The 23,663-nt window shown below is 46.6% G+C and overlaps 1 protein-coding gene across 17 annotated transcripts in view; it reads right to left on the reverse strand.

Annotated features, from left to right (window-relative positions):
* Positions 1-23,369, reverse strand: part of PIGG (phosphatidylinositol glycan anchor biosynthesis class G (EMM blood group)) — a 50,223-nt gene extending 26,854 nt beyond the window's left edge. For 14 of the 17 annotated variants that reach the window (XM_070615303.1, XM_070615302.1, XM_070615297.1 and 11 more), the window contains exons 1-6: positions 23,006-23,369; positions 21,918-22,123; positions 15,657-15,866; positions 14,116-14,304; positions 13,047-13,188; positions 4,211-4,423 (exon numbers count right to left, since the gene is read on the reverse strand). In XM_070615303.1, coding sequence (XP_070471404.1) covers positions 4,211-4,423; positions 13,047-13,188; positions 14,116-14,304; positions 15,657-15,866; positions 21,918-22,123; positions 23,006-23,159 — 1,114 coding nt within the window. In that variant the 5' untranslated portion in view covers positions 23,160-23,369. Of the gene's footprint in view, positions 1-4,210; positions 4,424-6,602; positions 7,636-13,046; positions 13,189-14,115; positions 14,305-15,656; positions 15,867-16,203; positions 16,605-21,917; positions 22,124-23,005 lie in introns of those variants that run through there. The other 3 variants (XM_070615304.1, XM_070615305.1, XM_070615313.1) reach the window with 2 other exon arrangements.
* Positions 23,370-23,663: the final 294 nt, after the last annotated feature.

Here is a 23,663-nt window from a genome sequence, read left to right on the forward strand (position 1 = left end):
TTTCGTGCTCCTGTTTTGGGTGCGTAGATATTTATAAGCACTATTTCTTCTTGTTGGAGTGTCCTTTTGATCATTATATATTGCCCCTCTTTGTCTCTCTTTACTTGTCTTATCTTGAAGTCTACTTTGTCTAATATGAGTACTGCAACACGTGGTTTTTTTTGTTTGCCTTTAGCTTGGAGTATTGTCTTCCATCCCTTCACTCTGAGCCTGTGTTTGTCATTGGAGCCGAGATGTGTTTCCTGGAGGCAGCATACTGTTGGGTCTTGTTCTTTAATCCATCTCACCACTCTGTGTCTTTTTATTGAAGAATTCAATCCATTTACGTTTAGGGTGGTTATCAATATATGAGGGCTTAATGCTGCCATTTTATCACTCATTTTCCAGTTCTGGATTTCCTTTGTTTCTCATCCTGTGTATTATGATCTACCAATCAAGTTAAGTAGTTTTTAATGTTGCGTTTCTTTGTTTCTCCTTACTTATCATTTGCGTCTCTGTTCTGCTTTTTTGTTTAGTGGTTACCATGAGGTTTGCATTCAAAATCTTGTGGATAAGATAGCCCATTTTCTGATGACCTCTTATTTCCTTAAACTAAATTGATTCAGTCCCTTTCCTCTTCCCCTCCTAGGTTGCTTTTCTCACATTTTATTCCATCTTGTGTTATGAGTTTGTGGTTAAAATGACAAGATTACCTTTGTTTTTGGTGTTTTCCTTCCCTTTATCTTTAATGCTGTACTTGAGTACTTGCTCCTGCTCTGTCTCCCTATTTATATCCTTCCTCCATGCTTTGTAACACCTTTCTCCCCCCGCCTCTTTTTTTTTTCTTCAAGTATGAGGGTCCTCTTGAGGATTTCTTGTAGGGAGGGTCTCGTGGCTATGAACTCCCTTAGCTTATGTTTGTCTGAGAAAGTTTTTATCTCTCCATCATATCTGAAGGATACTTTTGCTGGATAGAGTATTCTTGGCTGAAAGTTTTTTGTTCTTCAAATATTTGAATATGTCATTCCAGTCTCCCCTAGCCTATAAGGTTTCTGCAGACAACTCCACTGAAAGCCTGATGGGGTGCCTTTGTAGGTTATTTTCTTCTGCCTTGCTGCCTTTAGTATTCTTTCTTTGTCATTCACTTTTGCCAGTTTCACTACTATATGCCTTGCAGTAGGTCTTTTTACATTGACATATTTAGGAGATCCGGTAGCCTCTTCCACGTGGATTTTCATCTCCTTCCCTAGGTTTGGGAAGTTCTCTGCTATTATTTCTTTGAACAAGCTTTCTGCTCCATTCTCCTTCTCTTCTCCTTCTTGAATACCTATAATTCTTATGATGCATTTCCTAATTGAGTCAGATATTTCTCAGAGACTTTATTCATTTCTTTTTAGCCTTAGTTCTCTCTCCTCCTCTATCTGGAGCATTCCAAAGTGTCTATCTTTGATTATTCTGAATGTTCCTCTATGATGTCTACTCAAGTGTTCAGGGAATCCACATTTTGTTTTATTTTTTCCATTGTGTCTTTCATCTCTAACATTTCTGACTGATTCTTCTTTATAGTTTCAATCTATTTTGTGAAGTAGCTCCTGAACTCGTTGAATTGTTTCTCTACATTCTCTTTTAACTCATTGAGTTTTTGATGATAGCTATTTTGAATTCTTTGTCATTTAGATTACATATTTCTGTGTCCTCAGGACTGAATTCTGGGTGCTTGTCATTTTCTCTCTGGTCTGGAGATCTAATATGATGTTTAGTATTGCTAGAGGGAGTGGCTCTGTTTTTTTGCATCCTGGTGTTATTTGGTTGCTGTTACTGCCTATTGCCACTGGGGGGGGGGGGGGCGTCAAGAGCCGCGTAGTGTGAGCCCTTTGCCTGCAGCTGAGATTCTAGGTGCTGGAGCCGGCACTGGGTGGTGTGGGGAGAAGGGTGCTTTCTCCTGTGTGCTCTTGGGTTTTCTCTCTCTGCTCTCCTGGGGTGTTTACTTGATAAGGTCATCCTCTGTGAAAGTTTTCGCCCCAGTAGAGGGCTTCCCTCTAGGCTGCAAGGGTCCTTGGGAGTCTTTGATGTTCCTGAAAATGACTGTCTCCTCCCCTGTTCCTTCCCTCTTGGAGGCTTCCTGTGGTCCCAAATCGCAGTCTTTATGGGAGGGAGCGAAGCTTTTTCTTACCCATTTCACCTCCTCTGAGGGAGACTCCAGTCCCTCCACCCTCTGTTGTATGGCTGTGTGGGTCTCTCAGACGTTTTTTTGTGCTGTGTCTGGATGTCCTCTGTTGGAATATGAATGTCCTTTTCGTTGTATCTTGGAGGGGAGAGATTACGCCGCCATGATGCTGATGTCACTCCCCATTGCTTTTTTGTTTTTGGTATTTTTTTTGGTTGTTAGTATAGGAAAAGGACACATGTCAACAATACCAATACCAATTTGCAAAAGCTACCAAGCTCATAAGTTATTTTTTAAAAAATAAAAATAAAGTAACAGTTGTCTCTGGACTGAAATGTGCAGTGTGGCCAGGCCTCACCTTCAACAAAGTCTGGGGCCATCTCATGGACTAAGAGCTGGCGCTCCCCAAGTCCTCCTGACATTTAGGACACCTGGTTCCCAATCACTCCTGCTGGCAGGGCTTGCCTTCCACAAGCACCTCAAGGGCAGTGTAAATCTCAGCACAAACTCACAGGTATTCGCTTTACTTGCTAGTACCCAACTATTTCAAGTAGGAAAAGCTGCCAACAGCACATTAAATGCTGCCTCAACCTGGGAGTCAACTTCCTCTAGATTCCAAAACTAGTCCCAGCCCAGTGTCAAGCCTGTTACCCTTGATGTACCTGGATAGGTCGGAGCAAAGTGTTTGAGAATATGGTCCTGGGAACACGTGCTTTCCTGCTCTGGGCCATTGCTACTGGCACACAAACACCTAGTTCCCCCCAGCTTAAAAATGGAAACAACATGCCCCGTCTTGGCCCCCCATCCACCTCAGACAACAGTCTGTTTCCCTGCTCCCGTGAGAGCTGCTGTGTCTGTCTCCAGTTCCTCACGGCACCCACTCCAGCCAGGCTTCTCCCAGGTGAACTGCCCTTACAAAGATACCGATAACCTCACTTGCCAGATGAATGGTCAATTTTCAATTCCTCACTTTATTTTACCTTGAGCAGCATTCAACACAGCTGCTCACTTACTCCTTCTTGAAATTCTTTTCTTGGCTTCCTTGACACCAAGTCCCTCACCCGACAAGCACCCCACCTTGCAAACTTGCTCCTCCTACAACCTTCCCAAGCTCAGTAATGGTCACTTGATTCTTTCACCATTCAGCTGAAAACCCCAGTCATTCCTTACGCCTCTGGTTTGCTCGAACCTTACATCCAGCACATCAGCAAATTCTGCTTGCTCTATCTTCAAAATATATCCAGAATGCAACCATCTGTCCTGGATTCTACTGCCACAGCTGAGGCCCCTCACACACTCACCCCTCACCAAAGTACTGCAGCAGCCTCCTGACTCTCTCCCACAGCACAATGCCGAGCCCTCCACAGGGCACCTGAGAGAGCATTTGAAAATGTAAGCTGAAGATTTCAGGCTCTGCATGAAACCCTGCAGTAGCTCTCCACCAAACTCACAATGAATGTGAGGGCCCCTCCAATGCCTAAAAGGCCCTCATATCACTCTGACCTCATCTCCTTTGTCTTTCCCCCAATTCACTCTGCTCCAGCCACTCTGGCCCCTGGTCATTCCTTGAATGTGCAGGCATGTCCCTACCACAGGCCCCTGCGTCTGCCACCATGTTCTGTCCCAGGCTCAAAGGCCAGGCCAGGATGGCCCTCACCCACTGCACTCCTTACCCCTTCCCCAGTTCATCCTTTCCCTAAGGCACTCACCACCATCTGACATCCAGCACTTCTTTGTTTCCTCTCTCTCCTCGCCTGCAAATCAGCTCCATGAGGGCAGAGCCTTGTACTGCTGTGTCTCCAGTGCTTTGAACAGTCCCCAGCCAAACAGGAATTTAGTGAAAAAAATCCAAAATTTGTTGAATGAATGAATTTATGGTGGAACTTGATTTGATAATTGCATCTGCTGGCATTGCTAACAGTGGTAGTCAGGATTCTAAGAAAACAGGAATGCATCTGCATGGTCTAAGACTGATGAAGTGCACCCCACGAAAACACCAGGAAAATGCCAGGTGCAATGGAAACACAAAGTCTAACAGACATTAGTACCTGTTAATTGACTTACCTTTTTCATATGATGGTACATTCTCTTGCAACAATTTGGTAAGCTGTACTGTATTTAAATGTAAAAACCTCAGTTGTTCTCGCATTGGTTTCCCTTCTATGGCTGGGAATAAGAGATGGCCTACACTGTTTTTTGGAATTGGCAGACCAAGCCCTATTGCTAGTGTTGCAGCCAAGTCAGTCTGCTGAACGTGCTTCGGATGTCTGATATCACCTAGAAAAAAGACAACAGTTTAAGTGACAGGCTCTAGGACACGTGTGATGGTAGTTATTCTCCAAGCTGACCTTCTACAACTAATGTAAGTCAAATTACTCATCTCTTCCCACCATTCCATGTGGATTCATACAGAAAGCAGCTTGCTGTTTTTTATGTCCATAAATTTACTGAACACCCATGCTGTGTAGAGCGCGGTGTGAGTTTTGGAGCATGGGGTGGGCATGCAGTAGGAGGTAGGGCAGCAGATGCTGAGGGATGGTGGCTTTGGTGAGGTCGACAGTCAGCCCCCTCAACAAGGGTGAGGGCAGGATCACCGGTGGCCCTGCTCCTCTGGGTTCAGAGTGGTCCGCGCGGCTGCACAGAGAGGCTGACACAGCCACTGCAGTGCCTCCTGAGCAGTAGCAAGTACCTCTACTGGGGAGAGTGGAATGAGGCTGGTTCCACTGGGCTGAGTCCCATAACCAGCTCTGACAAGCACAGCGGCTTCCTACTGAGGGCCAAGCCACTAGAGTGCTTCAAGCCCAGCTGTGGTTGGCTGTCCTACTACCCCTGTAATGTCAGGACATGGGGCTCAGGCCCCTGCTCTGCTGTCATTCAGTAGGAGACTGTTGACAAGAAACGCAACTTTCCTTTCTGTAAAGAGGGCACCCAGCCCCCACATCCCAGAAGCCACAATGCAGGTCTGCAAGGGGCTGAGGGCCACCAGGAAAGTCTGCCCAGGAGAGGTGTTGCTCAGTCCAAGTCTGTTAGATACACCAGGGTGAGTTTGTGCAGGTTTTACTGTGATTGCGGTAATTTTGGGTTGTATAGAATTTTTCTTTTAATTTGTTAAATTTATTAATCTCTTCTTGATCACCCTCTACTGATGGCTTCTGGGTTACATTTAGAAAGAGCTTTTACATTCCAATATTATTACTTGTTTTCTTCTAGTATTTTCTTATATTAAGTGCTTTGATCTGAAACAAAACAAAACAAAACCCAGAACAAAAAGCCCACCTTAACCTGTTCTGGGCACTGTTATGGTGGTGGTGCTGGTGCTGTCACTCTGAGACCATTGTGGTCACTATGCAACACTAATTCTATCATAGCTGGGGTTGTTGACAACCAGGATTCTAAACTTGGGAGGAAGACAGTACAGACGTAAGATCTAAGAAATTAATCTTACAGTAGTGAATGTGAACCACAGGTATCAATGCAAACTCAAGATCAATTTTATCTTACAAAGATTTCCTTGCTTTGTCCAGAAATGACAACTAAGCCAGTATCCACAAGCACCACTAGCACTCAGATGGTGGTTCTCAAAGACTCCTTTCCACTGAAAGGAACCAGGGCATCTTGGAGAAGCTGCTGGTCCCAGGTGCAGGGAGGGGACTGTGTGTGAATGGCTGGAACACCTTCTCAGACCAGGCAGCAACAGAGTGCTCAGAGACACTGACATCTTTGAGACCTTAAAGTCAGAAGGACTCAGGAGCTGATCTGAAAATGCTCCCACTGGCCAAAAGTAGGACAATTTGAACATTAAAAAGACTAATATCCGGCTGGCCCCATGGCCGAGCGGTTAAGTTCGCGCGCTCTGCTGCAGGCGGCCCAGTGTTTCGTTGGTTTGAATCCTGGGCGCGGACATGGCACTGCTCATCAAACCACGCTGAGGCAGCGTCCCACATGCCACAACTAGAAGGATCCACAACGAAGAATATACAAGTATGTACTGGGGGGCTTTGGGGAGAAAAAGGAAAAAATAAAATCTTTAAACAAAAAAAAGACTAATATCTACAATGAATTGAAACAAATAAGATATGCTTAAATACATGAGTTCACAATGTTACTAAAAAGAACAGCTAACTGATCATAGTTGAAGCACGCTAGTGAACTCATAGTAACTCATTCACCGATTTGAAACTGGTAACTAAGTGGAAAGAATAACTCATCATTTATCCAATCTCTTTTATATAAATGGTAGTGCTGGGTATCCGAAAAGTAGATGGGGCAAGATTCTCTGTATAGAATTATTCTGGCTAGTTAACGAAAAAAAGAATTATAGAATTAAAATACCACTATTTGCAACCTCTAGTGAATTACTGGCCCTAGCTGATCATCAGTGGCTCCTGACATCACAATACAGCAGACAGTCAGACATCATGTACTTCCTGTTAGAAACAGCCTTGCCAAAACCCACCAAGCCAACAGGATCTGAATCTGCTCCCTCGTGCAGGCCAGACGGGATTTACAGGATGGACAAAGAACACGTCAGCAGACAATGCAGAGAGACTCCACAGGACACACAACCAAGTTTCTTCAGCAAATAAATCATGGTAAAATAAAAGATGATGGGAGTGGGGTCCTATAGATTAAAAGAGACTTAAAGAGACATATCAACAAATTGCAGTACATGGAACTTATTTGTATCCTAATTCAAACAAACTAAAACAACTAGAGAGAGAGAGAAAGAGAGACTTTGAAGACTGACTATTTGATGATATTAAGGAATTAATGCTCTTTTTAAAATGTGATAATGGTATCAAAATTATGTAAAAAGATAAAAAGAGCGCATATCTTTTAGAGATCTGCTTCCAAGTTACAAAGGAGAGGGCAGATGAGTGAGGTTACAGATGATATAAGATTGGCCATAACTGGTTGACAACTGTTGAAGCTAGGTGGTGGGCTTGGGCGTTTACTATACTATTTTTATTACTTTTATGTCTGAAAATTTCCATAATAAAGAGTCTTTACAAAGGATTACAATGTTTTGATCCGGGATTTATAATGGTTAAAGAATGAGGTAGAGACTTAACATTATCTTCATCTAGAAGGTTAGCCAGATGTCCTAACATCATTTGTGGAATGCCCTGTCTTTTTTCCACTAACCTGCAATGCCACCGTTGTCCCCAAAGGCCCATCCATACTGGGGTCTATTTTTGGCCTCTTGATTTTGCTCCGTTGATTAGTGTGACTTGCTCTTGCCAGCAGTAACTATTTTAGTAACTAATCCTATCACAGGGCAAGCCCCATTACAGAGGAAGTTTTATCCTGCAGCAACAGGAAGCCATTAAAGAATTAAAAGCATTTCAGAAAGCCATTCTTGCAGTCCTTCCCCCACCTGCTTCCACCTCCGTTGGCCCCCACTGCGTGCCATGTATAGCTAAGCCATCTTCTAAACATTCAATCAACAAATACTGATGAGACATCCACCAGGTGCCAGGCACTATGCCAGGCTGGTGGGATAGAACAGTAAGACAAAACAGGCAAAGCCCCTCCCTTCATGGAGCTTACATCCTGGTAGCAGGAGGAGACAATAAGATAGACCCGTTCTGCCCAGTGTGAAGGTCCAGGAAGAGGCATGCTCTTCCTCCCAGACCCTCTGACCCTGGACGGATCTAGATCTGTGCTTCTCTTACTGGGAGGTCAGGACTCTGGGGTGGGTAGTAGCAGGCTGGGGTATATAAATCACATGGTACACAATCCAAAATTGCTTATTTTTCAGAATAATAAACACTTGAACATTTTTATTAAAATAAGCAACAAAAATTTGCACGAATTTTAAGATAAAAATAAGCCTTCAAACAACTATCTAGAACAGTGGTGTGAGGAATTCTATGGACCTGCTTGTCAGTGAAACAAGCACAACTGGTAAAAATCATAAAAACCACCACCACCACCACCACTTACAGCCTCTGGAAACCATCCAGGGGCAAAGAGCAAATGAAGAACCTTTATTCAAGAAAACCTGCTAACACTTGCTAAGAACAGGACAGGATGAGGCACTTGGGGAACCATGTCCCTGATAAATAAATGAAAAGCAACAGGATACACTGGAGTATATGAGGAAGCCATTTGATTTAAAACTAATTCGGCCTGACCTTGTTTTTCCAAAAAGGACTGACGTGGCATGTGGAGCAGGCATTGTGCTTCTGCCTTAAATATTTACAATGTCCCAAAGACAAGAATAATGTCCCTAAAGACAGGGATGCGGCTTCCCCCTGATATCAGCGTTTCTTTAAGGATAAGCATCTCTTCCTGGGAATTAAGGATTAATTACCGACCTGCTGTGCTCACCTTGTGACCACTGACCTGCTGACTACTGATCTGCTGAGCCAGCTAAGGATCTCGTGACTACTATAAAATGAACATTCCTATCATACGTGATGCATGCTATTTGATGGTATATAACCATTCTGTACACCCTACTTCTTCAGTGCCCTTCCTTCTTTGGGGAAGGAAGGCCCCAGGCTAGTCCTCAGATCTGGCTCATAATAAACGCACCCCAATTTTGATTGATTATGGATTATTTACGTTGACAACCTGCTCCCTCCCTCTCCTCCCAGCTCAGTGGGACAGAAACTCCAAGGAGTGGGTGTAGCCAAGAACACAGGGCTCCCTCTCCCCCAGGTCCCTGTCGGGGGCTCTGTGCTCCCCCAAAAGGGGTGAGCTGCCAGCACTGCTCATCCTCTGCAGCCATGTGGCACAAAGGCTTAATCCCAGGGAGTCGCTGGGAGCCCCATTTTTCCATCCAGTCCCACAGAGAGTCTCTACCCCACGTACGACAGCCCCAAAATATTGGGGCCCACTCACCCTTACCCCAGTTTGCTTGTGGGGTGGAGGCTGCCCCCTGGGAGAAGCTAGTGGGGAAGACCAGAGGCAACTACATAGAGCTCTGTGTGTAAAGCAGGTGTCACTCCAAGAAAAGGGGATGCTGCCCCTGCCCACCACTAGGAACTGTGGCTCAGAGATTTTGCCCAGGGAGACAGGCAGGCCAGAGAACAGAGCAAAGCTCCCCTAGAAGAACTGACATTATTTGAAACAGAACGTGGAGAATTCCAGCCTAAGGCTGCTCTTGAAAACAATGGAGATTTTGGAGGCAAGCAACTAGGAGGAGGCTGGTAACTTCATGAGAGGAACAAGCTAAACCACAGGCCAAATGGCAGTTCACCAAAGAGAGCCAGGGAAAACAACAGCTGAGCAGGGCTCTCCTGGGGTCAGAACAACTTCAATGACTGCCCTTGAAAAATGACCCCTGCAAAGGCGCCCAAATATAATGAGATTGGACCATGGAACACATTTATCATAAGTTGTCGAAAACAAGAGAGCAGTTAGCTGGCAATGAGTTGGAGCCTAACAGCTGGTGTGACAGCAAAGGAGGCAGCAGCTTAGCAGAGCCATCTTGGAAAGAAACAGTCAAAGGGCACCACCAAGATGCTGTCATCCCAGGGAGGCCATGCCCCGAAAGGAGTGACAGCAGAGACTATGCACTGTGGGGGAAGACACCACTGAAATGGTTCAGCCAAGTCACCCAACAAACAAACCAGCAAACAACAATGACAACAGGCCCTGGTGGGGAGGGATCAGTATCCAGAGTTGCTACCATATGTTATTTAAAACGTTCAGTTTTCATCGAAAACTATGAGCAGCTATGCAAAGAAACAGTAAAGTATGGCTCAAACAGAAAAAAAAAGTTGGCAACAGAACATTCTGCCCTTCTGCAAAGGGCCCAGATGTCAGAGTTAATAGACAAAATCATCACAAATATGTTCAAAGAACCAAAGAAGTGTGTGAAATGTGTGAAGAAGTAAAGGAAGGTGTGGTGATGACAATGTCTTATTGGCGTATCACTCTGCAACAGAAAGGAATGGAGTCCTGGTGCGTGTTACAACGTGGACCAGCCTTGAAAACACGCTCCTGAGTGGCAGAAGTTAGTCACAAGAGACCATATATTCTAGGGTTCCTCTTACAGGTAACGTCCAGAAGAGGCAAATCTACAGCCAGAAAGGTTAGTGGCTCCTGGCAGCTGAGGTGGGGTGGGTGGATTACTGGGCTGGGGGAAGAGGGAGTGACGACTAAAGAGGCGATGATCCCAAAGCTGATACTGACGATGGCTGCCCAACTCTGAATGAACTAAAAGGAATGCAGTCCTGGCTCATAAAACGAGCATAGGGAGAATACAGAACATAACTATTCTTAAAACAAACAAACAAAACAATGGAAAACTCAGACCCCACGGTTCACTGAGGTCAGCTTTCTAAGCAGCGCTTGCTGGAAGTCCACGTGCAGCCGCCTGGCCCTGGCCCTTCCTGGCTTTGAGGAGGCAGTCAGGCCTCCCAGGGCAGAGATTCTTAAGTATGCATCTTAGAGATGACACATCAGCACTTCAGTTAAACGACAACCCTAACATTCCTATAATGTGAAAACATAAGCTTAGCTGTCTCTTTTCCTCCCCAGAGTACAAGCTTCCCTGAGGGTGAAGGCTGTCTGTGGTGCTGGCAAGGTGCCAGGCTTACCAAAGGTTCTCAGGACACCTGTGCTGGATGATGGACAGATGGATGGAAAGGGTGTTTCTGGGGTGGGGCTCCCACCCGGGTGGGTGAGCTACATGGGACCCTGCTTTGGGTGTGCAGTGTGGGAAAGCTGGGTGTAAAAGGCTGGTGCTCTGGAGGGTACTGCACGCACTCACTGGAAGGCAACCTCCAGCTGAGCACCCAGGAAAGGTTCCGGTTACAAGAGCCAATAACTCGTATCCTAAGAGGTCAGGTGTCCAAGAGGAGGAAGTGCTCTAGAAAGACAGAAGGAAATAGGTGGAAGTTCTTCTCTGACCAATCCTCACTCAAGTGGAAAATTCATTCCACAAGTATTTTTTGGCACCTATCACATGCCAGGCAGCGTCCAGGCCAAAGGCATACAGTGATGAACCCAACAGACTTGGTCCTGATCAGTTCCAGCTTAAAATGCAGTGAGGAGCCAGGTATTACAGGAATTGTACAAGTCAGTCTGTAATTACAAACCATACTAGAATGGTGGTAGAAAGCACTGGGTGCCATGAGAGACTAACAGAGGGAAGGTAATTTAGCTTCATGGGTGAACAAGTGATATTAGCTGAGATCAAGGATGAGTAGACAAGCAGGCTGAGGAGCCGAAGACACCAGAGTGGGCACATGCAAGGAAGAGCTTGTCACTCAGAGGACCTGTGCGAAGGGCAGAGGCCAGGATAAGGTGAATAAAGGGGAATGTGGCTCGAGGTGAAGCTGCGAGGTAGGCTTTTTACTCTATCTAAGGTTCAGTTACTGAAAGGTTTTGTGTATGGGAGACTGGGGATGGTCTGGAAAGTGTGGAGCAAGGGAGAAGGAAGATCAAGGAGGTCGCCCAGGTTTCTGACGTGAAGAACCACTGGTGCCGTCTGCTGACAGGGAAACATGGGTATAGACTGGATGTGAGGCTGTTATCTGTGCTCTGCCTCTGGGAGACCAAGTGGAGGAGTCAGAGAGGCAGCCGAGGAGACAGTCTGGAGGCCAGGAAAGAGGAGACAGCTAGAGGGATAAATGTGACCAGTGTGAGCCTATTCATGGCACTGAAAACCTGGAAGTGTGGTGCTGGCCTGGTGGCATACTGGTTAAGTTTGCATGCTCCACTTTGGCAGCCTGGTGTTTGTGGGTTTGGATCCCGGCACAGACATACACACCACTCATCAGCCATGCTGTGGTGGCATCCCACATACAAAATAGAGGAAGACTGGCATAGATATTAGCTCAGGGCCAATCTTCCTCACACACACACACACAAAAAGAAAACCTGGAAGTAGACGAAGTCATTTCAGGAGTGAGTGTGGAATGAAACAAAGAGGCAGTCCAGGGGCTGGCTCCGTGGCCGAGTGGTTAAGTTCGCGCGATCTGCTTCGGCAGCCCAGGGTTTCGCCTGTTTGGATCCTGGGCGCGGACATGTCACTGCTCCTCAGGCCATGCTGAGGCAGCATCCCACATGCCACAAGTAGAAGGACCCACAACTAAAATATACAACTATGTACTGGGGGGACTTGGGGAGAAAAAGCAGAAAAAAAAAAGTGGCAACAGTTATTAGCTCAGGTGCCAATCTTAAAAGGACAAAGAAACAAAGAGGCAGTCCAGAACAAAGGGCCAGGGCCCGGAAGCTAAGCCAGCAAAGACGACCAGACAGCAGAGTGCGACAGGAGGAAAACCAGACAAAGAGGGGGGGTCCCAGACCAGAGGTCTGCCCTGCCAAAGGGGGCTGAAGGATCACGTGAGAAGAAATAAAGCGTGTCCATGCTGGAATAAACAGCAAGCATGTTGTGAAGCACATTGAGGAGGCAGAGGCCACGCTCAAGGGAGGGCGAGGGAGAAACGGCGGATGGCTGTGAGGCACGCTGGCCCGTGTGCTTGGGATGGAGAGCTGGGGTGTCTTAATGCTGATAGAGGGTCCCTCAGCCAGTCCTGACCTGACTGGTCCTACGACTCTTGTTGACATTGCTATGAAATACAGAGTTTCAAAAAATGGATACTTTTTAAAAGTTTAATTATCAGTGTTTCTTTCAGTTCACATATGCAGTTCAGATGTCTCTAAGCTTCTGGTAACTTTTATTAACAGTTCCAGAGATCCAGGCAGTGACATTCATACAACAAAATTCCCACAAAGAATATTTGTATTTTAGGAATCAGGGCAAGAAATGTGAACTCCAGACTCTGACCGCCCCTTGCCCTATTCATTTTCCTTCTCACATTGCTCAGGAAATTGCAAACTTACATGGCTTCCAAAAAATGGTTTTTAAAATTAAAATCAGGCTACAGAAAACAGAGAAATAAAATACAATTTCAAAACGTTAAACACCCTAAATTCTCACCAGGTTTCCTTTCGAATGCAGAGCTGACCAGGAGCAAAGGGGTGCTCACTTCCTCTGTGGAAGAGGCCCCGTGGCCTCCGGTCTCAGACATGCCATGATCGCCACAGAGAACCAGCAAACTGGGTAAGAGAGTCTCTCTCTCCTGCAAGGCAAAGGAGAAACTTTCATTGCATTCAGGCCAAGGAGAACAGTGATCTTGCCAAGAAAACAACTTCAGATTTTAGCTTTACTCTAAAAACAGTAGCTCTTTCTAAATGAGTTAGACCTTTTACCTATGAGTTTACAGCCAGATCAAACGTCAAGGTCAAATACTGTCATAAATAAAACAAAGAGAATCATATGGAGGTCACAGAGCACAGGAGGGTCATGTTTAGGGCCTCTGAGGGCAGACGATTTGGATTTGGTTTCTCCGTTGCCACTTCCAACCTGTGAGAGCCAGAGCACATTAGTCTTCGTGCCTCAGTCTCCTCATCTGTCAGAGCCGCCCCTCTGCCCCTGGGGCTCTGCTTTGCCTTTGCTGCCTCTTCACCTGGAATGCACCTTCACAGACGGCGCATCTTCCCCTCCCTCCCTTCAAGTATCTGCTTACATCTCACTTGTCCGCAAGGACGACTGCTCTGACCATGCTGTTTTAAAACTACAGCCTCTCTCTCAGATGCTGTTCCCTCCCCCATCCGACATTTTCCTGTGGCAGGAATCACTCTCTGGAATACTGATGGACTCCTTTATTATGCTGCTTCTTTGTCCCACCTGGCTAGAAACCCCACATATGCCCAGACAGGAACAGTGATAGAGAAGCAACAGTGATCTAGAGGGAAATCAGGAAACATTACTGGATGGATGGTGGACAGGTAGAGTTAAGAGCCGCTATTCTACAGGGTTGCTGGGGACTGAGTCAGTGCAGGAGAACGTCCAAATGACATCCAGACAGTACCCAGCACACGGCGCGTGCTCCGTTTGAGGAGGCTGAGTAAGGCAACCTGGGTTCACTTTAGAAGCTTTATTCCTTCTGGGAAACCCTGGCACCGTGACCTTCTAGCACCACACAATGCACCGCAGCGCACCTCACCTCTGACAGCAGCGCGGTGTGGATCTTCATTAGGACGCCGTCCATCTCGCTGAGCTTGCGCCCGATCAGGGGGCTGCTGGGCCCAGAAACGTGGCCAATGTGGTCCAGTCCAAGGTAGTGGAGGATTAACACATCCCAATCCCCTCTTTTTAATACTTTATCCAAATGCCTCGTAACATTCTCATCCACCTTTAATGGGGGAGACAAACACATGAATAGCTCCCCTAAGTTCCCTTGATCTTCAGTCTCCAGGGAAAAGTGACATGCACATTTTAAAATGTAAGGGTTTATTTTAGGTAACAGGACTTACAGGCATTAGAAAAGATTAAAAAACCTCCCCTCAAAAAAAGGTCACAAAAAATTAAATACACATTAGCATTAGATTAAGTTTCACTAATATCGTTTTAATGTCTCCAGGTTACAGATAAGACATATTATATAGCTAATTTAAATGAGCAAGGGTTGTTCTGACAAAAAAATTCCGTGGGGTCACTACTGGGGCTTAACTAAAGCTGAGCAGATGGCCAAGTTACTCAGTGTCAAGTTGTAACGAGGTAACTAAGGGCTAAGGGCAGTTAGCTAAGATAAGACAACCAAGAGTTCAAGTAACCAGCAGGGTGAAGCCGAGGGCATCTATGTATGTCCCACAAGAAGGCTGTTCTGGAGAAACAGACACAGCCCTCAGTGATTAACCGTTAGCCTGGTCAGCCCTGACCTTCAGCCCGCCCACCTCCCTCCCACTGAAAAACCTATCACAAAGACAAGTGTTTCTGAGTGACTGTACACACGACGGGGAAACTCAGCCACTGAAGGACAGTAAGTGCTGTGTCTGCCCAGGTCAGCTTCAGTCAAAGGTCTCAGTGTAAGCGTGATGGCAGATGTGCCAGCAGGCCCAGCAAAGTGAGAGTGTGGGTGGTTCAAGGCCATCCACCCCCATGCCAAGCTCAGACATAGAGGGGCCTCTGCACTAGGGCACCTCTGTCTGTCCCAGGGCCAACTTCTAACCATGGGTCTAATCATGCTCTTCTCCTTGTTCAAGACCGCACTCCCAGCTCGGGCTGATGCCCCTCAGGACCGGACTCTGCCCAGCTCACCGTCTAACCTCACACCTCCCCACTGGGGATGCTGCCCTACCCACAGGAGAACCAACAGCCTTGAGAATTCTAGGCAGGCCCTGCAGTCCTCAGGCTCTGCCTCACACAGATGCTGCCACCCATTCTGTCCACCTGGGAAGTCCCACTCATCTGTCAAAACTCAACTTCAAGGGCTCTTTGCTGAGAGGCCCTTCCTGATCCTCTGCACCCTGTCATCGGGTGCTCAGCTGGTCTAGGCTTTGGTCTCGAGAGAACTCTGCTCACACCTGCACCAGGGTTTAGGTTCCTGGGTTGCAACCGATCATGCAAACGAACAAGTTTTACAACTTCTCCATACTACTCCCAATGTATTAACAAAAGCCACACACAGAACAATGTTTTCTCTCACTAAGGAAGAGGGTACTGGGCTCTATCTAGGATAACGTTTTTCTTATTTTAAAAACTGACCTCTGTATAATCTGACACAAAAAATGAGGTTGTTCCATCATATTCCACAAAATGCTTGGGGAATAACTTCACCCATGTTTCATCTCCATAAGAGATGATTCTTTTCCCAGCTGCTTTTGCCTGTGTGATCACGTTGTCTTCCAGCAGTGCAGGAGAATTGAGGTTCATGACGACATCAATGAAGCCAGGGACACTCCCTGTCATCAACGCCTGTAGGAGGAAATGTTCAAGAATTGGACCATGGAATCCAAAGTGTAGCATGGGAACGGGTGCCAAAGACCATTTAACAGATGAAAGAGGCAAGCATAACAGCAGGGCACCCCCAAAACTGGAGGCCAGGTCAGTGTTAGGACAAAGGGGAAAAAGCCACACACAGATTCTGGGTAAAACTAGCAAACTTAACGGTGAAGACGTGACCATGTCTCAAGTGATGAGAGGACAGAGGCGGCTGTGGTGTAGGTGGACAATGGTGGTGGCTGGAAAAGAAGCTACAGGTTATGAGAACAGAAGCCAAGAGCAAAGTGTGGCATGCAAAGAAAACACAAACCTGTGCATTCAGATCCACGTCAGGTCCTCATCTACGCTTCAATTCTGCTCCATGTGACAAGCAAACTCCATATGCACATCTCATAACCTAGTGATTCTAACGTCCACCCCAGAGGGGAACAGCCTCTCACACACCCAGGGAGGAAGGCAGTCTCTAGGCACAAAATCTCAGGAAGTCTCACAGGAAACTGGCCCAGGGATGCTGGTGGGACATCCTGCCAAGCTGCACCATGATTTCTGGGAGGAGAGGGTGGGTGTGACATGTTCTCACATCTTTCTGATAAAGAGTTAAGTCAACAATCTGCCTCATTTTAGCACAGAGCCTAAGAGGCCAAAGTTATGGGTCACAGGTCTCCATGATCTGGAGTTATCCGATAACCCATGATGCTGGCATCCAGGGACCTGTGCAGTGAAAATAAACAAGAATCTGGATAATGCCAACAGGTGTAATAATTTTGTCAAGACTTCTTTAGCAGCAAATAAATGCAAATATGAATTAACTGGACTTCTGGAATGCCAGAGTGAGGAGCTCGGCAAATCCTCTCCCCCAACAGCAATAAAACTGTCAAAACCAACCATTTCAGGACTTTGAAAACTCCCCAAGGATATACAACAAAGGACTATTAAATCTTGCTAAGAGCTGTGAGTACCTGTGGTGTTTTAACATGGGCTACTCCCCTGTCCCACCTTCAGCTCTGTGATGCAGGAGCCATCGAGACCAAGAGGGGCCCACCTGATTTGGGGCTCCATGGAAAACTCTCACACCAGGGATGTGATAAAAGCAAGAGGCTAGGCCAACATCACAGCTGCCTGAAGGTTCAATGCTGACTGTAGTAAGAGATCAGGCCAAAATTTAAAAAGGAGATCTGGGGAATGAGACAGTTGTAGTAGATATCTGTAAACTCCCACATATTCCTGGAATCTGGAAGCCTGTGTGCACATATGGGGCTGAGTGTACACTCAGGAGAGACCAGAGGGGGCTGAGTTACCTGTTCCTTCCAGCTGAACAGGAGGCCTGGCTAAAACAGAAAGTGAGAGTCAGGGCAGACTTATAAACTGTCTGAACGGTGAGCATGTGGGCCAACCCACACATTGCTCCCTGCAAAGGGTACAGACCTTACCATGTAGTGTGTTTAAGCAGAACCTTTGCCCAATCATTGGCTAACCACTAAACTATGCTGACTCAGGGTGACCGTTAGGAAGACTGGCTTAAAAATAAAAACAAGAATTGAAAAAAAAAACAAAACGAGCAGAGACATCAGTTACTGCACACTCTGGGGAAGACAGACTCTATAGAACTACTTCAGGCAAATCATTACACAAACAAACACAGCGACAACACCCACCACTCCTGGGGTGGGGATCAGACACCAGAGGTGAGGTGGGGGTTGCATGGATATATACATTTGTTACATCTCACTGACTGTACACATAAAAACACGTGTGCTGTATTCTATGAAACTTCTATCTCAATAAAGCTACTTTTCAAAATGTGAGCCTCTCTCTCACCCCAAAATTCTACTCCCTAAAGGTAACCAGTTACTTTTGGTGAGTATTCTCTTACACTTTTCTGTGTATGTGTACAATCAAAAATATACAGATACATATTTTTTACCAAAATGGTAACAAACTACATAAACAATTCTGCAACTTCTTTGTGCTTTTCAACTAATAATATATCATGAACCTCCTTCCCCAGAAAACACACAGCTACTTCATCTTTTTTTTTAACAGCTACAAAGTACTCCAGTGTTTGGATGTATAATATATTTAACCAATACTGTTTTAATGGTCATTTATCTTAAAAAGCTTTCAAAAGGAGTGCCATTTGAGCTGTGAAACAAGTGAGAGAAACCCCAAGCAGACTGGAGGAGGAAGGCCTGCAGGGGGGCTCTGGCCCATTGCATGTGGTCAATTACACCAAACAGGAAGGATGACCACTTCACTGCTGAAGGAAGACTTCTCTCTCTGCTTGGCAACAGCCCAGCCAATGAGAAACACAGCAGTCCAACCAATGAGAAACACCACAGCCCAGCCAATGAGAGACGCTGCAGCTCAGCCAATGAGAATGTGTAGCTGCCCTGAACTGTTCCTCTCCCCCAATGACCCTTCCTTTAGAAGAGGCCCCCCCCCCCATTTCTCTATAAAAGCAGCTCCCCCTCCTTTGTTCCCTGGATTTGCCTGTGGTTCACCAGAGCACACACATCTTGAACTGCAATTCTTTTTGCTATCCCCGAATAAACTCATTCTGCGGATAAAATAACAGGGGAATTTGTTTTTTAAGTTGACAGAGCTGAGACCTGAAGGTTGGAGTGTTGTCAGGTGAGGTGAGCTGGGGCTTTCCAGGGGGAAATGCAGCAAACTGCAAAGACCCCAAGGCAGAAAGAGGGCAGCACACCTGCAGAACTGAGCTGTGTGTGATTGGCGTGGACGAAAGACAGAAGAAGAGGGAAAGCAGCTCAGATGAGGCTGGAGAGGTCAGCAGGGGAAAGCCCACACAGCCTGGAGGCCTGGGTTAGTAGGCAGAGTGTAAGCCCTGGAAGCTTTAAGAGAGGAGTGGCATGACCTGATTTGTGTTTGCACGGGATCTGGACAAGAAGTGGTGCTGGGAGACTTTTACAGTGCAGACTGGAGACTACAGAAGACTGGACCTAGATGGTGGCAGCAGAGGTGCTGCTCACTCCAGCTACATTCACACCCACAGCAGGAAGAACTGTTTACCTCATTTCTTGTGAAGAGTGGGTTACCATCAATCTTTAAATGTCTACAGTGTGATAGACAATTGGCCTTACAGATTGTTTTAGTTTCCCTTGCTCTGATTACTAGTAAAGTCAAAAATCGTTTCATACATTACTGGCCATTTCGAGTCTTCCTTTGCGGATTTCTTTACATCCTTTGTCCAGTTGCTACTGGATAGTTGTACTTGATCAGATCCTCTTTACATATCATGGGCTTAACATCTTTTTTGTTACATCAGCTGTAAATAATTTTTCCAGTTTATCATCGGCCAGTTGACTTTGTCTATAAGGTCCTTTGCCACATAAAGGTTTTCTGTTTTCATGTAGTCGAATCTGTCCATCCCTTCCTCTAGGACTTTCACAAGGCACTTCCCTTCTTCTCACACTAGCTTGGGTTCCCACTGACATTTTCAAGGAGGGCAGGGACTACCTGGTATCCCCTTCACTCTAGGAAGCATGCAGGCAGCAACTGAGTTGCAGCTGGTAGTCCTAGGAAGTCGAAAGAGAGCTTGAGTCTGTCACTTTCTTGGAGGTTTTCCCGTGGTTTCAGTGGCCTTGGGAACAGTAGATTCTTGCCTTCTGAGAATTAAGGAGGGCTCTGCAGAGACTACTGAAAAAGGATTTGACCTGGGCACCCTATTCTCCAGCACTGCTATATAACGCAGTGTGACCAAGAGGCTTTGGAACCAGACAACAGAGGCTCGTGATCAGTTTCTGAGGCCAGTTGGGTGATTTTACCACTTCAAGCCTGTTTCCTCATTTGGAAAATGGAGAAGACAGAAGTGCCTATCTCATGGAGCCTATCTCATGGGGTTTTTGTGAATGTGTGTGAGATAATGCCTGCATTCTGTACTCACTGTAGCCAGTCATCAGTAACTGCTCCTTATTATGACTATAAATTCCCTGAAGAAAGGAAAGGCATTCAAAAATTATATAATTTTAGAAAGAAGCTACTGCAGGATCTTAACATGTGAAAGTGCTATCAGGGATATTAGTCTTGAGATGTTAAGATCAGTGTTTCATGACAATTGTATCAAAACTCTGAGATTAACTAAGTCCCTTCCCAATCTGGTGCCACGGAAGGGGACACATTTCTTAGCCAACACTACCCAATCCTAACAAATTCCAGAGCTGTGTAACCCTAACTCCAGTATGGACTTCCTGTTCTAGCTCCTCCCTGATAAGGAATGAGTAGCAACAACCTGTAGAGGACTGAAAACAAAATGAAATACTGGTTTTGTGAAATGAAACAAATGGGCTGGAGATGGGAGGCCCTAAGAACCACAGTGGCCAACGTGCAGGTCTGATTAGAACCTGGAGCTTGCGCACTCACTTACACATTTTCTTACAAGTCAGCCCAGATTCCTAATAACACTTTTCTTACCAAAACGGAGGAACAGTTTCCTTCCAGACTTCTCATAGAACAGATAAAGAAATCAGTGCTCCTGATGGCCTGGAGTCTGGATGCCCTTCTTCCAGCACGACAGGTCTCAGCAAAATGACCACTCCTCAGAGGCCATCCTTGAGCATCTTGACTAAGGTGCCCTCTCCCACTCCCCACAACTCTCCATTGTGTTCTCCTCCTTGATTTCTTCCACAGCATATATCGCTTTCTGAAACTATCTTATTAATTTGTATACTTATGTATTTTCTGTCCCCTCAATTAGAAAGTAAGCTCCATGAAGAGAGGACAGTTGCTGTCTTATTCTTCACCGAATCCTTCTTATCTAGAACAGTGTGTGGCACATAGTAGATGCTCAATAAATATTGCCAAATGAAGGACACATCACATCCAAAAGTGGCAGAGAGTGGGAAACGCAAGAATACAAAGTCAGTGAAAGATGTGGCATTAATCCTTTCAATCCCAGACTCTTCTATTCATCCAGTAAACATGTACTGAGTATCTACTAAATGCTGCCCCCAAGCTTTAAATGAAGAGGTGGCTCCTTCTCACCAAGTAGTAAGGTGTCACATGATCAGCCATAGATGTAACGCTCAGCCAGCAACTTTTATACCATGCTAGCGTGCAATATATTCACAGACAAACATTTAAGCTCCTCTGTCTCCTTCTGCCTCCTCCCATTTACTCATCCTTCCAGTGTGAGCTTGAATGTACTTTCCTCAGACAGGCTTTTCTGACCCCCCCCAACTACACTGAGCCCACCCCCCCAACAATGAGCACCATGTCCTGTTCTTCATCACACATTAACCGCACTTTATAACTGCATGTTCATTTGTATGTGCATTTAATGGCTACATCTCTCATTAGAGACTAAAAGCTCCATGAAGGCCGAGATACCATTTGGCTTCAACTGTGTACCTGTTACAATGTCAGCACATAGGAGTTGCTCAATAAATAGTTCTTGAGCCTATCAATAAAGCTTACTTTTATCCTTACCCATAGTTCTTGAGTGAGGCACTATGCACTTCAAAGCCACTCTCAGTAGGCTGAACAGCTGAAGGTGGTTTATCCAGCAGAAACTGTGATAGCTGTCAAGGCCAGATAATGCTGGTTTGGCCACTGTGTATACTACAATTTTGGACTAGTCTTTTAATTTATCTGAGTTTGCTTCTTCATTTGTAAAGTCCAGAGATTGAGCTAGATAATCCTAAAGGCTCCTTCCAGGATTGTAACTAACCCACTGATGATTAAAGAAGAAAGCAGGTTAGCAAGGAGGATGGTAACTCTTGGATTAGGCTAGCCTGGACAATCTGGCTCTAAATCCTTTATGGTCCCCATGAGTTTTGACTACTTGACGAGGGGCACAAATCTTGGGTCTCAGCTCCATCCCATCTGTGAGGCTTCTTCAGCATTCTACTGCCCCAGCCAGGTTGACAGCACCAAACTAATTTCTATTTAGTTAAAACTGGGACTCCAAGTAAAAGACTACTCTAGAAAAGACTACTCTAGAAAGCCCCTCTAAACCTCTGAAGGAGTCAAACCATGATCTATAAAACATTAAGTCATACCATTTACCTTGATTCGAGGCATAGTAACTGTAGGTGGCTTTGCTTCAGCCACAAAACTGTGCGATGCTCCTTTTTCCACCAGATAAGTTGTATAGGGCATAAATTTCACACCCTTTGAGCCAAAGACAAAATCATCTCTCAAGGCGTCTATCAGCACAATAACAACTTTACTGAAGAGAGGTGGTGGGAGCTTGGTCCAGTTGGAACTGGCTCCTAAAAGTGTTTGAAAGAAAAAAGGAAATTCAATTTTAAACTCTATTTAGCACTCAAGCACCTTATATTTTAGTTTTTGCCTACTTCTCCAGCACATATCCTGTGAAATCTACATATCTCAACCTAAAGAAAAAGGCCTGTTCTCGGTAGACGGTACTGGGGTGGGGGGGGGGGGGGCTGGGTAGGGTGCGCAAGCTCAGGGAGTCCCAGTATTAAGTAGTGAATTGCTCTTACCATGGTGAGGAGTACTGGGACCCGGGAGTCCCTTCATGAGGGCTCTGGAATGGGACATTTAGGGAGCTTGATCTAAAACAGTGCTGCAAGTAGGGGACAGGCAAGCATATTTGCAAACTGTTTGTAGGGTCAGTGGTTGGTAATGTGTGGACCTGGTCCAAAACGGGCAAGCCTTTACCTGGTATGTACTACTGGGTAGGTCAGGGCTAGGAAGGGGTCTATGCAGGGAAGTCTCAACCATTGTGAAAAAAGGGGTCTTGGAGGAATGTCATAGAAGAAAACACGAGAGGTCGACAGGAATCTTCTCTGTTGTGTTTTACTGAGCGAAAAGGGGGCCCAGAACAGGGAGTGACCCAAAGGCCTGTGCAGGGAAGGGGGCGTCACTGGATGAGTCGAGCTGGGGAGAAGCGGGAGCCTTTGCGGTGCCCAGGGAGGAAGGTCGAAGTAGGGCGGGTAGGTGGTTGACACAAAGCTCTAGGATACATAAGAAGAGGCTCAAAGGGTAAGAAGGGGGCTCTTGGTGATGGGGACTAGAATGGAAGAGACGACCCGGGAGCCCCGGGAAGAAGTCTGAGAGGCGGGGCTCAGAAGGAGAATCCTCCGGGAAGTGGGCGCGGGGAGCGGAAACGCCCGGGGCGGGGTCCGTACCAGCCGAGGGTTCGGGCGCTGGGGGCTCTGCTTGGTGCTTCGAGCTAGAAGAGGACCGAACCGGAGCCGGGAAGAATCCCCGAAGGAAGAGTACGACCCCGAGCACCTCGACCACTACGCAGCAGGCGGCGAAGGTCCCGGAGCCCAGCCGCATCACGCCCACCGGGCTCCTTGCTTCGCGACCCCAGCGCAAGCCTCGCCTAGCAGCTCCTTCCGGCTCCAAGAAACAGCCTCTGGGCAAGGGCGAACTGGCAGGGCTCACAGGCCCCGGCGCCCGGTGTCGGCTACGGGTGTCGTCACGTCCGCCGGCGCGCCGGAGATACGCACGAAGGGGGCGGGCGCTTCCCGATGCGTGATGACCCTGAGCTCTGGGACCTTTCCGTGTGTTTCCTGTGCGCCCACTCGCGAGGCCCCGCCCCTGCCACACCCACTTTGAGTCCCCGCCCCCGCGGGTCCCCGCCGCTGGCCGGCCGCCCTGCGTTGCCTGTTTCGCGGGTGGGAATAACTACCACGTGCCGTCCCTCTTGCTGGGATGTTTCGCGCGTATTGCCTCGTTCCTCCTCACATCAGCGTAGAGCCCTCACGTGTCTTGGGCAGGTCGTGCAGAGGACGCGGTGTCTGACCTGGGCTTCAAGTTGGGCTGCCATTACAGTACATT

This window comes from Equus przewalskii, chromosome 3 (genome assembly GCF_037783145.1).
Source record: "Equus przewalskii isolate Varuska chromosome 3, EquPr2, whole genome shotgun sequence".
Taxonomy (NCBI): Eukaryota; Metazoa; Chordata; class Mammalia; order Perissodactyla; family Equidae; genus Equus; species Equus przewalskii.